The 15,605-nt window shown below is 57.4% G+C and overlaps 1 protein-coding gene across 3 annotated transcripts in view; it reads right to left on the reverse strand.

The window, feature by feature from the left end:
- NECAB2 (N-terminal EF-hand calcium binding protein 2) overlaps window positions 1-15,583 on the reverse strand; it is a 42,054-nt gene extending 26,471 nt beyond the window's left edge. For all 3 annotated transcript variants that reach the window (XR_016035932.1, XR_016035931.1, XM_055413051.2), the window contains exons 1-5: window positions 15,326-15,583; window positions 12,762-12,786; window positions 7,269-7,377; window positions 5,158-5,183; window positions 4,921-5,018 (exon numbers count right to left, since the gene is read on the reverse strand). Coding sequence is in view for 1 of the 3 variants with exons in the window: in XM_055413051.2 (XP_055269026.1) it covers window positions 4,921-5,018; window positions 5,158-5,183; window positions 7,269-7,377; window positions 12,762-12,786; window positions 15,326-15,550 (483 nt within the window). In the remaining 2 variants the exon portion in view is untranslated. The remainder of the gene's footprint in view (window positions 1-4,920; window positions 5,019-5,157; window positions 5,184-7,268; window positions 7,378-12,761; window positions 12,787-15,325) is intronic.
- Between the last annotated feature and the right edge of the window lie 22 nt (window positions 15,584-15,605).

Below are 15,605 nucleotides of genomic sequence, written 5' to 3' on the forward strand. Positions count from 1 at the left end.
TAGACGGCAGCCAATCAGGCTCCAACGTCCCTGGGATTCTCTAGGCAAGAACACTGGAGTGGGTTGCCATTTCCTTCTCCAATGACCAACCTAGACAGCATATTAAAAAGCAGAGACATCACTTTGCCAACAAAAGTCTATAAAGTCAAAGCTATGGTTTTTCCAGTAGTCACATACAGATTTGAGAACTGGACTTCACAAAGAAGGATAAATGCCAAAGAATTGATGCTTTTAAACTGTGGTGTTGGAGAAGACCCTTGAGAGTTCCCTGGACAGCAAGGAGATCAAGCCAGTCAATCCTAAAGGAAATCAACCCTGAATATTCATTGGAAGGGCTGATGCTGAAGCTGAACCTCCAATACTTTGGCTACCTCATGCGAAGAGTCAACTCACTGAAAAAGACCCTGATGCTGGGAAAGGTTGAGGGCATAAGGAGACGCGGACGACAGAAGATGAGATGGTTGGATGGCATCACCGACTCAGTGGACAGGAGTTTGAGCAAACTCCAGGAGACAGTGAAGGACAGAGGATCCCTGGTGTGCCACAGTCCATGGGGTCTCAGAGTCAGACACGACCGAGGGACTGAACAACAAGAAAGCATACTATAATGTGGACGTTAAATAAAAGTGTCAGGGGCTCATTTCTAGAAACAGCTAATTAAAACAGGCAAAACCGTCAAACAGAAGTTTAAACGCAGCAAAATAGGAAAAAAATTAAATCAAGACCTGAGCTCTATCCGCAGATGTTTTACTGAATGTAATCTGAATTATGTGTCTGTCTTGTTTCAGACAGTGGTTAAGAATTTAAAAAAAGCATAAGAGCATGCTAAGCATTATTGATCATAAAACTGAACATGTCCATCGCAGTTCTGTTTAAAAATATAATAAAATGGACACCAAAAATTTAACTAAAATTAAGACTGACTTTAAAATCACTATTAAAATAATCCTCTCCTCCTGTTTAAGTACCTCAATCCAAGCCTATGCATTAATTCTATTTTTGAGTAGAAAAATGACTCTGAGTTAGACAAGCTGATTCACACACAGAAAGATATGCAGAACCACCTACAGTTCAGTCCCAAACTATCATCCAATCTCAATTTCTGATACAGACAGAGATAAAATGCTCAGCTAGTGACAAGGATTCAGCATTATGGTAAAAGAAAAAATGTGCCAATTAGGGTTTATCACAGGAGGCTAAGGATTGTTCAATAGGAGAGAATCTAATAATAGAATCTACCTCATCGATAGTTCAAGAAAAATCATATGATCCCTGAAAAAGAAAAAAAAAAAAAAGGCATTTGAAAGAATTCACTACCACCCCCTAAGGTAAAATTTAATGAAAGGAATACAAAAATATTTTTTTATAGGCTGAAGACGATTCTAAAAATAAGAGCTGGTATTAATGTTATAATTAGTGAAGACCTACTAGAGAGATGCATTTGAACCTCAGAAGTGAAACAAGGATGCCTGACGTAACATCATTACAGTGTTTGAGAATTTGGGGAAAATGCAACAGAATACAACAGAGAAACAGCAGGAACACAAATTAGAAATGACGACAACTGTGCCAGCTAACAAGGCTACTAGAACTGCATGTCTGCAAAAGCAAGCGGGCCAACTAAACCCCACGGACACAAGAGAAGTATCTGAACAATCAGTGGGCTTCATCTCTCCAGACAAAAACTGATGAGAAAACGTCCAAAGAAATGCTATTCTCCATAAAACATTAGCAAATCAAATCCAGTAACACATAAAAAAGATCATGACCATGACATAAGAAAGGTCCCATGACCATGTGGGATTCATCCCAAGTTTACAAGGATGGTTCAACAATACACAAATCAGTGTGATACACCACTTAAACAAAAGACAATATACGATGGAGGGCTTCCCTGAGGGCTCAGCAGTAAAGAATCCCACTGCCAGTGCAGGGGATGCGGGTTGGATCCCCGGTCCGGGAAGATGCCACAGGCTACACAGCAACTAAGCCTGTGAGCCAGAGCTATTGAGCCTCTGTTCTGGAGCCCAGGAGCCACAACTACCGAGCCCACGTGCCCTACAGCCTGTGCCCTGCAACGAGAGAAGCCACGGCAAGGAGAAGCCTGTGCCCTGCAACGAGAGAGCAGCCCCTGCTCATGGCAACTAGAGAAAAGCCCGCACAGCAACGAAGACCCAGAGCAGCCATAAAATAAGAAATAAATCTTAAAAAATATATACAACAGAAGATGACTCAGCCATAAAACGAGGCATGAAATAATGCCATTTACAGCAACATGGATGCAACTAGAGACTATCATACAAAGTGAAGTAAACCAGACAGAAACAGACAAATACCATATGATGCCACTTATATGCGGAACCTAAAAGACGACACAAGTGCATTCGTCTATGAAATGAACAAAATTAGGGACACAGAGAACAGACTGGTGGCCACCAAGGGGGAGAGGGTTGGCGGAGGGATGGAGTGGGAGGTTGGGGTTAGCAGATATAGGCTTTTATATATAAAACAGATAAACAACAAGGTCTGACTGCAGATCACAGAGAACTATATCCCACATCCTATGATAAACCAGAAAAGAATATTTTAGAAAAGAACATGTATATATGTATAACTGAATCACTTGGCTGTACAGCAGGGATTAACACAACATTGTAAAGCATGGATATTTCAATTAAAAACCAAAGAAATACCAGCTACCACTGTGACAATCTCCCATGACCACTGCGACTAAGAACATGCCAAAGGCAGCGAGATTTCCAAGAGCAGAAATCCCTCAAACTGCTCCAGGTTGCACTGGTAGGCACTAAAATCCTCCCCTTGATGGAGAATTGTGTCACACCTCTGAATTGTTTAGCCCACAGACCAAGAGACAAGTACATGTTAATAATGCCAAGACAACATTGCTGGGCAGTGGCCCCATTCACAGATTTGAAAACTGAGGCTCAGGGTGGTGACCTCAATGGCAAGGAGTCCCACGTGGGCAGCTGGCACACCTCATACAACCCTTGAGGACCACAGCTGGGGCTGCCACACTGTGCAAGGGTTCTGGAGGTGGGGGCTTTCCTTGTTGCCTGCTAAAGCCACTGTTCATCTTGATACTTTCAGAATGGCAATAGTGTACAAAGATGAGCAATGAAAGGGAAGTGGCCTCACACAATGTTAAAAAATACTTTAACACACCAAGACTCAAAACAGCATGACAGGAGGACAGAAATGGAAATGTGGGGCTGTGGCAGCTTGGAATCAGGCCCAGCTGTTGGTGGATATATGGGGAGGGGGGGTTCCCTGACATGGGGCAGGGCGGGAACCGAGTATGTGGAAGAAGCACACAGCACTGATCCCTCCTGGGGCTGGGCACACACAGGGGACTGACGATCCTGCTAGTCGCGTCTGCTCTGTGCTGAACCCGTGCTCAGCAGCTCAGAGACCGTGCACTTTATTCAGGCCTTGCGAGGACCCTGGAAGGTGAATGCTCCCATTTCACGGCTGGAGAAACTGAGGTTCAGAAAGAGAAGTGACTAGATGGGGTCCTTTGGCCGGGTCTGGCTGCCTTTACCAGCTAAGTCCCCTGGCCTCAACCAGCAGGTGGGGCTGCTCCTTCCTGAGTTCCCACTGCTCAGAGGGGCTGCACGCTCTCCGGTATGACACCTGTCCAGCACGGTGTGGCCCCTCCATGCCTCGGACAGCTCGGCCCCGGGCTGTGCTCCATACCTCGAGCTGGGTCCCTGACTCAGTCTCCCCTCCCACTTTAGCAGGAAGTTCTGGCTGTCTGGCTACCACTCTGCTGGGTTCACCTTCCTGAGCCCTCCATTTCCACAGCTGTGAAAGCAGGGGAGTGGACTTCCCTGGTGGTCCAGCGGCTGAGTGTCTGCCTGTCAATGCAGGGGACACGGGTCCAACTCCGGGTCCAGGAACTAAGACCCCATGTGCCACAGAGCAACTAAGCCCATGCACCACCACAACTGAGCTCGTGTGCCCTGAGAGCCTATGCCCCGCAGCAAAGAGTAACTCCCACTTGGCACAAGTAGAGGAAGCCCGTGCACAGCAGCGAAGGCCTGGCGCAGTCAAAAAAAAGAAGGTTGGCGGTGGCAACAGTCACAGCCCACAGGGCTGCTGGGGGAATTACAGTGAGCGCTAAATCCTGCTGTCACAGATCCTCAGGAAATTGACGACGCCTCTCGTGTGTGGACGGAGAGAAGGAACACACCCTGCCTGCGCCCCCACCCCCAGAAGCACCAGCCAGCGTGGGTGCAGAGTCTCAGGTGGGACGTGCAGCCAGGAGGTGGGCTGCCTGTGGCCAGCTGAGCCAGTGCCACCACCCGGCCCATGACCTGCCCCATCTCCCACCTTCTGCCCTCCTCCAGGGCACGGACGCCAACAAGCTGACCAGCCTATGCCTGAAGCCACGCTGGGGGGCTCTCTCTCCAGGACACGCGGGGAGTCCTAAACTTGGCCAACACTCCTGGTGGTTCCAGTGCCCAGGTCCCGTCTCTTGACCTGGACATGGCGCACTCGCCTGACACACGCTGGGGCTCCTGGTCAGCGTCAGGGGCTCACATCCACTCTCTTCCCTCCCCATCTGTAATCCTGCTGCAGAGGCCGTGAGGCCAGCACAGCTGACACCTGTCCTTGGACCTGGTGTCCACTCCCTCTCTAGGATTGAGTTCCAGGACCGAGCCTGATTCCAGGAAATGGCCTCTCACTCCAAAGCGGACACTGCTGGACAGACCCTTCCCCAAGGCCCTCCCCTTACTCCAGTTCACCGCACGCCCTCGAGATGCCCAAGCAACGCCTGCTTCGGAGCCGGCTTCACCCAACACCTGTCATCACAGCCCCAGGCACTCCTGGGCCAGGATGCTCTCAGACCCAAACTGGTGCTCAGGCCCTTGACACCCAGGGCCACCCACACCCTCTGACCTTCTTGGTGTAGCCCATGGCTTTCAGCACGGAGTGGTTCAAGGTCTCCAGGGAAGCCAGGACGTCCTCATAGTCCCCCATGTGATCCACAAAGTAGTCTGGGGGCAGGGGGAAGCAGAGGTCAAAGGTCGTAGGAGCATCACGCCCCTCCCCTGGGTCCTCCCATCACCATCTGTTCCCCTCCCACCAGAGAATCACTGTGCTCCCAAATCTGGTTCCCCGCACAGTGGCACCTACCACAAAGCTCCTTGGTGTCCACATGGCTGCATGCAGAGAGAGAGGGGGGCTCAGAGACAGGCCTGTCCTCCCCTGACCCCCGCCCCTTACCCTTCTCCCTCCGGGGTGAGCACAGCCCCCAGCGGTGGTCAACAGCCCCTTCCTTACAGCCTAGGTGACCCCCACTTCACAGATGAGGAAGCAGCCGGTGAAGGCTGCCACCCCCTCCAGAGGATCCGCGTCTGTGCGTCTGTCTGACCTCGTCACTGGACCACCCACCCCGTTCCACTCCCCGAGTCTGCCCACTGCATCTGGAGCAGAGGGGGCTGAACCAGGGGCTGAGACAGCTGTCACCAGAGCTGTCTGGTGACCTCAGCCCCGGGCCCTGATCTGTCGGAGGGTGTGTTCCCCTTGTTCTCACTCAAGCCCTGGGGTCCCGTGTTCCCGTTCCTACAGCCAGAAAGCTCTTGGTCTTTCCTCGGAGACCAAGCATGGGCCACCCACGCCGGGCAGGTGCAGGCAGCAGCCTCAGAACCCAGACGCTGTGAACAGGAGCTGGGGGTGGGTGCCCGGGGACCCAGCTCTGTGCACGTTCAGACAACCTCCCTTCCTGGCCGGCTCCCTCACCGGGAGAGGAGGGGCTGACCTCAAAAGCAAGCCAGCCTCATTGTGATGGCTCTGGGGAAAGGCTCAGAGCTCAGGGGCTCTGCAAATTCTGTCGTGGAGGCTCCCCCCAAAGTCCACGTGGGACAAGTTCTCACAGGTCCTGCAGAGAGGAAGCCTGCTTCATGGTGCTCAAAGCAGCACTGCACCAACCTTCCTGAGCCGCGTGCAGACGGTTTGGGGTAGCAAACCTGTCTAGCATCCCCAGGAGGGAACACTTACAGCTCACACTCTAGGGAGTGTTGGAGACAAAACACCCAAAGGTCTTCAGGGCTCTGACTTCTTGCTGATGGGAAGTCCACCCCGCCCGCACTCACATCAGTGCCTCCTCCGCCCTGCTCCAGCTGCCCCAACGAGGCTGAATAATCTGTGGGCACCTGCAAAGCCCTTTCAAGCTCCGGGGCGGGGGGGTGCCTGCAGGACCCGCTCAGAACCTCCATCTGGCTCCAGACACAAAGCCCTCCCCTGGGGTCTGCAGCAGGAAGCAGTCCCTTTCAAGTGGCCTTTCCAAGCCATCTGCCCCGCCCTGGCCCCAGGCCACCTCCAACCTGGGCCCCCTGAAAACAGGCCTGGGGACAGCTCCTCCTCCAGACCACCTCTAGCCTGGCCCAGGGGACCCCAGCCTATCAAACCTGCTCCCCAGCAGCCCCAGGAACCCGGGTCCTCATCACCTGAGTGGGGTGGAGAAGGGGCCAGGGCCTCACCCTGCCTAGGGACCACTCGGAAAGGGCTGGGCTGGAGTTCAGGGTGGGAAGGGTCGGTCCCTGTGAGTAGAGTGAGCATTTTGTGCAGTATTTAAGGATTGGCTGGGGTTGGAGGAGTTTAGGGTTGATCGAGCTGCAGGTTAGGGTTCTGGCTGGGTTGGAGAAAATGCAGAGAGTGAGAGGGAAGGGTAAGGTCTGAGTAAGAACCAGTCTGGTTTAAGGTGGGCCCCGGTTAGGAAGAGAATCTCAAGCTCGTGTTGGGACTGAGAACAAGCGTGAGGTGTTGGGGTCAGAACTGAGTTGAGCTGGCTGATTACCCCCTTGTCATCCTGTGTATATTCTGCTCCCCGGGTGGGGCAATGGTAGAGAACCTGCCTGCCAGTGCAGGGGATGTAAGAGACGTGAGCTTGATCCCTGGGTCAGGAAGACCCCCTGGAGGAGGGCAAGGCAACCCACTCCATATTCTTGCCTGGAGAATTCCATGGACAGAGGGGGCTGGTGGGTTGCAATCCGTGGGGTCACACGACTGAAGCGACTCAGCATGCACGCACATATACCCTGCATGCCTAGGCTCTCTCCCTGCTTTGCACATTGCGTTCAGAAAAGACAAACACTTGCCAACACAATCTCAATCTGTCCACTCCCCAGACGGCCCCGACCAGTGGAGGCCAAAGAGATGGGACTCTGGATTAGCGGTCCAGGGGAGTGGGCAGTGGAGACTGGGGGATGCCACCTCCCAGTTCCAGCCGCCGGGACTGAGCTCACTTGGTGTTGTCGGAGTCGATGGTATGGAAGAGATCCTCCAGTTCTCTCTCGTTGAGGACGCCATCTGCAAAGAAGAGCTGGAACTCCTCCAAGGACAACTTCCCGTCGTCTGTGAGGGAGAAAAAGGGAGGGCAGCTGGTGTCGAAGCGACAGGACATCCCCAAATCAACAGAGGAGCCACAGCCAGGCAATTCCCTGCCCGCCCCTGCCCACTCCCCAGCCAGCAGCCACACTCCCGCACAGGGCACCCCTGCCCTCGGCACAAACCCGCATTAGCCACCATTTCTCAGAGACCAACTGCTCACCCAGCTAACGTCCCACCCAACAGAGCAACACCCACATACAGGGACGCCTCACCAGCAAATACTGGGACTCCTCAAGCCCCGCAGCCAACAGGCAGGCAGAGAACACCTATCAGGCAACCGTTGCTCTGAGTCACCTGCCCACCCGGAGGCAGGTAACCCCATACCTGTTGCCTCCAGCAGTCCCCAGCCTTTTTAGCACCAGGGATTGATCCCATGGAAGACAATTTTTCCACAGAGCAGGGGGAGGGGGTGGTTTCAGGATGGTTCAAGCACACTGTGCCCTTTATTTCTATCATCTTATCAAACCTCAGATCATCAGGTGTTAGATCCCAGAGGGTAGGGATCCCAAATCCGTAAGAGGCAGGTTCAAACCTGGGCGGTCTGAGGACCACCCTCACTTGCTTCCAAAAGCCCAGAGAACCTCTGCACACTTAAATCATCTCTACCTCAGCACCCAGGTCCTGCCTGGGGAGGCAACAACCTCTCTCCTCTCTGCCTTCGTAGGGTGTGATGTGATCCACTCCCAGCAGTGGCAGGGAGTCCTCACCAGGCTGTGGATGCAGCCCTGAAGATGCCAGAGCCCAAGGGGAAGTGGCGGCAGGCCCGGGGCAGGGCTCTGGATGAGGGGCCCCCACAGCAGACACACCTATCCCAACGCGTCCCTCCCCATCTCACATCTTCAGCAGCCTCCACTGCCGTCGCCCTGGGTAGCAGCATCTGCTGGGGAAGCTCTCATGGGCTGGGGGCAACTTGGCCCCTGAGAGAGGGGCTCCCAGAAGAACTCCAGCTCCTCCCACCTGGGCTCTCCAGCTCAGCACACTCTTCTCCCAATCCCACCCCTGAAGCCACGACCCCCTCCTCAATGACCTTAGACTGGTCCTGCTCCTCCCTAAAGGAACCGAGGCAGTGGAGGTCAGGGAGAAGGGTAAGCCCAAGACCCTTCTGGCCCCAGCCCCTCTCCGTAGACCCCCTTCATTACTTTCAGTCTGTCTGCACTCAAAGCCCTTGAGAGCCCACATGGCACTTTGTGTGGATTAGAAAGAAATGCCCTTCCTGGTGGGCAGGGTGGCGGAGATGCAGCCCAGCATCAGAGCTCCTGAGAGGAGGGGCATGCAGGCTGGATCTGCGGTCCTCAATTCCCTCAAGCAGGTGCCCTTGCACAGTGCACAACACGCCCAACCAGACATGGCAGACCTACTTAGGCCCAGGGTGGAAGTCACTCATATGTTTCTTTTTTTTAAAATGCATTTTACTTCTGCATTTTATCTTTATTTTAGTGTATTATTTTTGGCTGTGCCAAGCAGTATGCAATGTCTTAGTTCCCTGACCAAGGATCAAACCTGTGCCCCCTACAGTGGGAGAGCTGAATCTTAACCACTGGGCCACCAAGGAAGTCCCCACTGTACATTTTAAAGGCTCTGGAGCTTCTACTCTGCTGCCAGAAGCTCTGCAGGGGCTCAAAGTAGGGCAACAGGAGACAGTGAGCTCCTCACAACTTGCAGTGGCTCCCCTCCACCCATGCTGAGAGGGGAGATATGAGAGAGTGGGTGCAGGCTTGCATATGGGGGGGCTGGGGCAACATGCCGTGTGCCTCCAACATCCCGCCTCGGGTTTTAATGTCACAAATGGGAAAATGAATTTCTAACTCTCAAAATCCAAAGTCCTCCTGAAGACAAAACAAACACCCCCTCACTCACCAATAACACATGAAGACCCAAAAACCAACCATAAAAAGTGCAGGGTAACAGCTGTGAAATACATAAACGCTAAGCTATGGCTCTGTCTCCTGTGAAAGAGGATGCTTTCCAAGTTTCCTTTAGCAAGACTGACAATGATCCAGCAGCCAGGGGCAAAACCAGGGCAGACACACGGGCTCTGTGTGTTCACACATCTGGTCCTCAGACACCCCCTGGCAGACCACCCCCCCACCCCCGTTTAGAGAGCAGACAGGCCAGACCAGTTATGGGACTTGCCCAGGTCCCTCGATGGGACCTCAAATCCAGGCCACCCGGCTCCTGAGTCCACACTCCCAACCCAACCTGGGGCAGGGTCTTCTGTCGGGACCCCCAGCCACAGGCTCATGCGGAGAAGCCGAGGCCAAGCCTGGACTCGTGTGCTATGAACGACTACTCCTGTCTGCGACGGGCAGGGCACCACCAGCACCTCCAACCAGTCTGCACTCAGAACGGGCAGAGGGGCTCGCTGGCCTCCTGGGCCCAAGGCCTTCTGGGCTGTTATTTACTTTGAACATCTCAGCACAGTCCTAATGAACCCAGATCAGCTAATGAGGGAGGCAGCATCTGCCCGGGGCCTCTGTGCAATTAGAGGAGCCAGAGGGCCTGCACCGCCAGGACCCCTGAGCAGGCCGTCTGAAGGTGTCCACGCTAATGAGCATGAGCTCAGCCTCTGTCCCAGTGACCTTTCAAATGCCAGGAGTCTGCCAGCGCCCCGGCCCCTGGAGAGAGATGCACTGGCACTCACTCCTCCGCCAGCTGCCACACCATGCTTCTGGGCACCGGAACCCCGGTTGCCAGGCAGGCCCCCTTTTCTGCCTCCCCTTGGGGGCCACGCCCAGTCTCCACCCTCACGCCCGCAAAGACACTTCTGACCTGGGAGCCTCCAGGACAGGCCCGAGCTGAGCCCTTGCTCCTGTGATCCCATGATTCCACTCCAACCCATGGCCCAGGCCCTTGTTTGGGACCATCCTGCCACCCCTGCAGGCATCTTGCTGCTGTGGACGCCAGGGGCAGAGCCGGCATCTACCTGTGCTACGTGTGTGTGTCTGCACACCTGCCGTATGCACCTCTGTCTACACCCACGCTCACCCCTGCTCCCATTCCCCTGCCCACATGATGTCTGCAAACTAGGCTGGATTCAACCAGAACTTCCTGCCCAGTCCCCCAGCCCAGACTCTGTGATCTTTCGCGTGTCCTCCCCAGCCTTGATTCTGTCACATGAAAAAAGGGGGCTGGCGTTCCTTCCGCCTCTAGGACCCGAGGGAATGTCCAATGAGGAAGTCTATTAATGTCCTGGTGTGTAACGGATGCCCCACAGCCTCCAGCAGTCTCCACCAGATGTTGAAGCCCCGTGAAGTCCGGGGTGGGAACCCAACACTTGTTGACAAATCACAGCCCGTTTTCCAAGGCTCAACACTCTCAGCTGGCATGACGGCTCACAGACCCCTTACAGCATGACAAGACCCAAGCTCTACTCCATCCCCCTGACAGCCCCAGCATGACCACCCCCACCCACAGACGGGGATGCTGAGGCTCGGGCCCTTAGAGTCTGGGGACTGGCCTGAGGTCAGAGTTGGGAGGGAGCTGAGCCCAGGCAGTCCCTGCGGCAAAAGGGGGGTGCTCCCCGGGGACCAGCACCACATCCCATGTGACCCCCCTAACGGCCACTGGCGGTGGCTGGGAAGACGAAGGTCCCAGGGAGAGGAAGGGGCTAGGGGTCTCTGTGGGGGCCACAGAAGCAAAGTTGAGGATTCCTGAAACTGTGCTTGGAGGGCGGAAACAGTCTCTGATGGCATCGGGGGGCGGGGGGTGAGAAATGAGGACGAAACCCATCTTGCCTGAAGGGAGACCAGGGCGCCTGCCACCCACACGCTGCAAAGGTTCCTGCAGAGCTGAGCATCCAGAAAGACACACACACACACAACCCCACACACACCCAGTATGTACAGCAATGGTCATGAAGACCCACACACACAGGTTCCGAAGACAAACGGAGACAGACGTGCAACCACACCCAGACAGCTGCCCCCGGGCATGCACACACTGCACTCCCAGGAGTCACACCCAGTCACCACCTGTGAGGCAGCAGCCGGGCACAGAGGACCCACTGTGTGCAGGGCACGACAGGGACAAGCCCAAATCCCTCAGTGTGACACCTCACCATACGCTGAGGGGCGTGGCCAGCACATGGCAATGACCACGTGGCCCCTGTCCGGCCACACACTAGAAGGTTCCGAGAGGCCTGCAGGGGATCAAACCCTCGGACCCTCTTCTGCAGCCTCTAACGCCGCTCAGGCTGCACTGTCATGATGACTTTTCGGGTGCTGCTGAAGCCCCCCCACCATGTCCCTCCCCTTCCTTGATGCTCCGTATGGAACTGCTCCTGATGCTGCTGCTTTCTTCCAGAGGCCTGGGAGGGGCCCCTGTCACACCTGAGAATTGGTGGGGAGGGGGGCGAGAGATGGAGAAGCCCCAGGCACTGGCGGCAAGCCTGTCTCGTGTTTTCCCCTCAGTACCAGGCAGGGACAGCTAGACAGTGACTCCCGGAGTAAGCAGGGAGGGGGGCTGGGGTCGGTGAGTGCTGAGGGCCTGGGGGCAAGTGCCGGGTCATCTGTGCCCACTCCTCCCTTGGCAGGGGCCTGGATACTCAGTCAGCATTTTCTCAAGCAGTTAACACTGAACTCTGCCTGCTTCTCTCACAAAGCTCACCAGCCGTGTCTCCTCCCTTCATTTCCCCGATAGCCCTGGAACGCAGACAGGTTAAGTGTTATCACCCCACTTTAGAGATGGCAAAACTGAGGCCGAAGCGGGCCTGTGTCCTGGTTCAAGACCATGGAGAGCCGCTTCGACCCAAGAACGAGGACTCCAGTATGTAGACAAACGCTCTCGGTGGCCACCGTGAAGCTCAGGAGGCCCCTGCCTTCCAGAAGGGCCTGGGTGGAGCAATCCCCAGCGGGTGTCCTGAATTCACGACCACAACACCGTGCTCACTTTGTGCGGGAAGTCTCTTTGGGGGGACGGGGTTGAGGGGGTGTGCTGGGGGGTGGAGGGAGCGCCAGGGGTCCGCAGCAGAGACTGGACTGCAGCTGGGTGACCCTGGGCAAGACACAAGACCTCTCTGGACCACCACGACGCTGACAGAACAGGGGTGACAGCACGGACGTCTGAGGAGGAAGTGTGCTGGGGCCTGGGGTGAGGCTGGGGGCTTCCTGGGCACCCCCCAGGGTGGCTCTGGTCCGGCCCAGCTGCAGGTGGTTGAAGCGCAGACCGCGCGCATAACTCACGCACCGCCCACACCTGCCCGCTGAAGCCGCACGGTTAAGCCCCTGCTCAGTAGGAACCACGGGGGTCCCCTCGTAGGATGGGGAAACAGGCGCAGGGCAGCGTCCTGCACCCCCAATCAGAAAGAGCCAGGTCCTCACTTGGGCCTCGGGGGGTGCGGGAAGACTCACCATTTTTGTCCGCGCGGCGGAAAATCTGCAGAGAAGAGAGGTCGAGTCAGCATAGACTGGGAGGGGCAGGTTTCCAACACCCCCAGTCCAGTGGACCCGGGAAGCCGGCCCCTTCTCCCTCCCGAGGGAGGAGACCCGGGGGTGGGAGGGCGTTTCAGGCAGCGGCCCTCCTACCCCCTCGAGGAGGCAGCCGCCCCTCTTCCTTGGGCGCCGCTGGCCATGCGGTCGAGCGCAGGCGCGCGCGTGGACGCACGCGCACCGGCACGTGCACGCGGGTGTGCGTCCAGAACCCTCGGCCCACGTGCCGCACCCGCAGGCTGCCGCACGCTCCCCACTCACCTTCCACCCCCACCAGGACCCCTCGAGGGCCTGGTGTTCTCCAAGGAGGGTGGCTTAAATCTGAACAGAGGCGTCTGCCAAGTGAACCTCGAGGCCTGGTAACCGGACCAGCCAGGGCACGGCGAGATTCGTTTTTTTTGGGGGGGGTCAGTGGGTAGGAGCAGCCCGCAGGGAGCTCAGAAAGAGGGGCAGGGATGGGAAGGGTCAGCCCGGTCCCCTCCAGCCACAGTTGAAACTAGATAGCTCCTCCTCCTGGTGTTTTTAGGACCTAATAAGCCTTGCTGGGGGCTTCCCTGGTGGCTCAGACAGGGAGACCTGGGTTCGATCCTTGGGTCGGGAAGCTCCCCTGGATAAGGGAAAGGCTACCCACTCCAGTATTCTGGTCTGGAGAATTCCATGGACAGAGGAGCCTGGCAGGCTACAGTCCATGGGGTTGCAAAGAGTAGGATCCTTCTGAACGACTTAGCACGCATGCACGCAAGCCGTGCTGAGGGCAGGAAGAGGGCAAGACGCCGCCCCAGCGTGTGGCCCTCACACCTTGGAGAACGGGAGCCGGGCCCCTCCCTCCACGCAGTAGGGCGGGCGTCCCTTGTCAGGACCCGGGGCTGTGACAAACTGAAGCAGCAGCCCAGGAAAGATGTTCTCAAAACACCCTCCCTTTCTCGAGCCGAGCCCCAAGCTGGGGCGGGGGACACAGGTCTGGAGCCACTGCAGCTGGGGCAGGAAAGGGGGCAGTTGCCAACACCCCAGCCTGTGCACCGCACACGCTTGCTCCTGACTGCAAGGTTCCCGAGGAGGCTGGAGTCCCACCTTCAGGTGCCGGGGCCGGGCGCGAGCGTTAAACAATTGACTGACCCGACAGGAGATGTGGTCCTGGTACTCGCTCATCACCCCCATTTCACAGGTGGGGAGACTGAGGCTCAGAGCCGGCTCAAGGCCAGCATGGCGTGAGGACTCCAGAGCCAACGTCCTGTCCTGTGCAAAGGGGTGGGGGGACCTGGACAGAGCTCTCCGCTGCAAGGGATTTCAGCTGCGAACTCACTGGGGCTTTGAGAGAGTTCACCTGTACAGGCGCATGTGGGCTGTGTGTGAGCATGTTCTGGGAAGCCTGAGAGCCATAGCCCTCTCGGCTCAGAGCCAGCTATGGGGGCTCCAACAGGAATGTGGCGGGTGGGGGGCAGCGAGAGGAAACCCACACTGTCCCCCACTCACCAGGATGTGGTACACATACCTCTCCCAGAAACCCACCCACTGTACACAAACATGGCACCCCCACCCCCGTGTCACCCACCACGGAGGACCCTCCCTAGGACAGGCACACCCCACTGCCATGCTGCCCCTTGAGGTGGGCGGAGCACCTCACGGGGGACACCCTCCCACTCTGGCAGCCACCCACCCTGTAGAAGGCTCCCTCCTATGGAGGGGAGTGGGTGGGAGCGTGAGGTGGGGCGGTTTGGGCCTCAGAGGACGTGGGGGAGGGGTGCGGGGTGGGGGTGAGGATGGGAGAGGGTGAGCAAGGGGAGGGGTGGAAGGGGACCAGGGACCTACGGCTCAGAATGGAGTGGTGGTCCTCAGAGCGGATGGGGGACCGCTCCGGCCCCACTGAAAGGGGAGGGGGCTTTGCTTTTAGAAAGGCGGTGCCAGAGGATACAAGGGCTTAATGTCCAGAGCTCCGACAAGAAAAATGGCTCTGGACCCAGGGATTGTGTGTGTGATGGGGTGGGTTGGGGGGAGAGTCTTAGAAAAGTAAGGACTGGGGGGCAGGGGTCCAGGGTGGGCAGGAGGAGGGACCGACGGCGGTCCGGGACTCGCGTCCCAGGAAAGAGCTGGGTGAAGGATGAAGTACGGGCTGGAGGAAGATGAGGGTTCGGCCAGCACAGAAGTAGGGGGCGGTGGCCGGGTCAAGGGGCTCCAGGGTCCCGGCTGCGAGAACGTGGAGATCCCGACAGGGGGAGGGAGGTAGAGGGGTCGTCCCGATCCGGGGACGAGACGGGACCCGCACGGAGACCGGCCCGGAGGGCAGAGGAGCTGGGGGCCGCGCTCTGCACAAGGAGGAGCCGGTGGATCCCGCTCTGAACCTCCTCCGGGGGTGGGGGCAGGCGTCCCTGCCCGGGGACCCCTGCCCTCCAGGGAGAAGGGGGTCTTGCAGGTCCCAGCGGGGACCCGGGAGCGCGGCGTCCGCGTCGCCCGGGGGAGAGAACGGGTCCCGGCCCGCGCGTACTCACGTCCAGGATGACGGCGGTGCCCCCGCGCGGCGAGGCGGGGCCCGGGTAGGGGCCGGGGTCCGCGGCGGGGGTGTCGGGGGCGTCGGGGGCCAGCGGCGCCCGGGGCTCGCCCATCCTGGCGCCCACCCAGCGCAGCAGCCCGCCCAGCGCCCGGCCCTGCGGCGGCGGCTCCCGGAGCAGCCTGTGCGCGCCGGCCCTGCACAGGCGCGCCGCCCGCTCGCACATCGCGCCGCGCCCGCCGCCGCCGCCGCCCGGAAGCCCGCCGACCCCCGCCCGGCCC

This window comes from Moschus berezovskii, chromosome 22, assembly GCF_049115385.1.
Source record: "Moschus berezovskii isolate FMDL1 chromosome 22, NW_MosBer_1.0, whole genome shotgun sequence".
Classification (NCBI taxonomy): Eukaryota; Metazoa; Chordata; class Mammalia; order Artiodactyla; family Moschidae; genus Moschus; species Moschus berezovskii.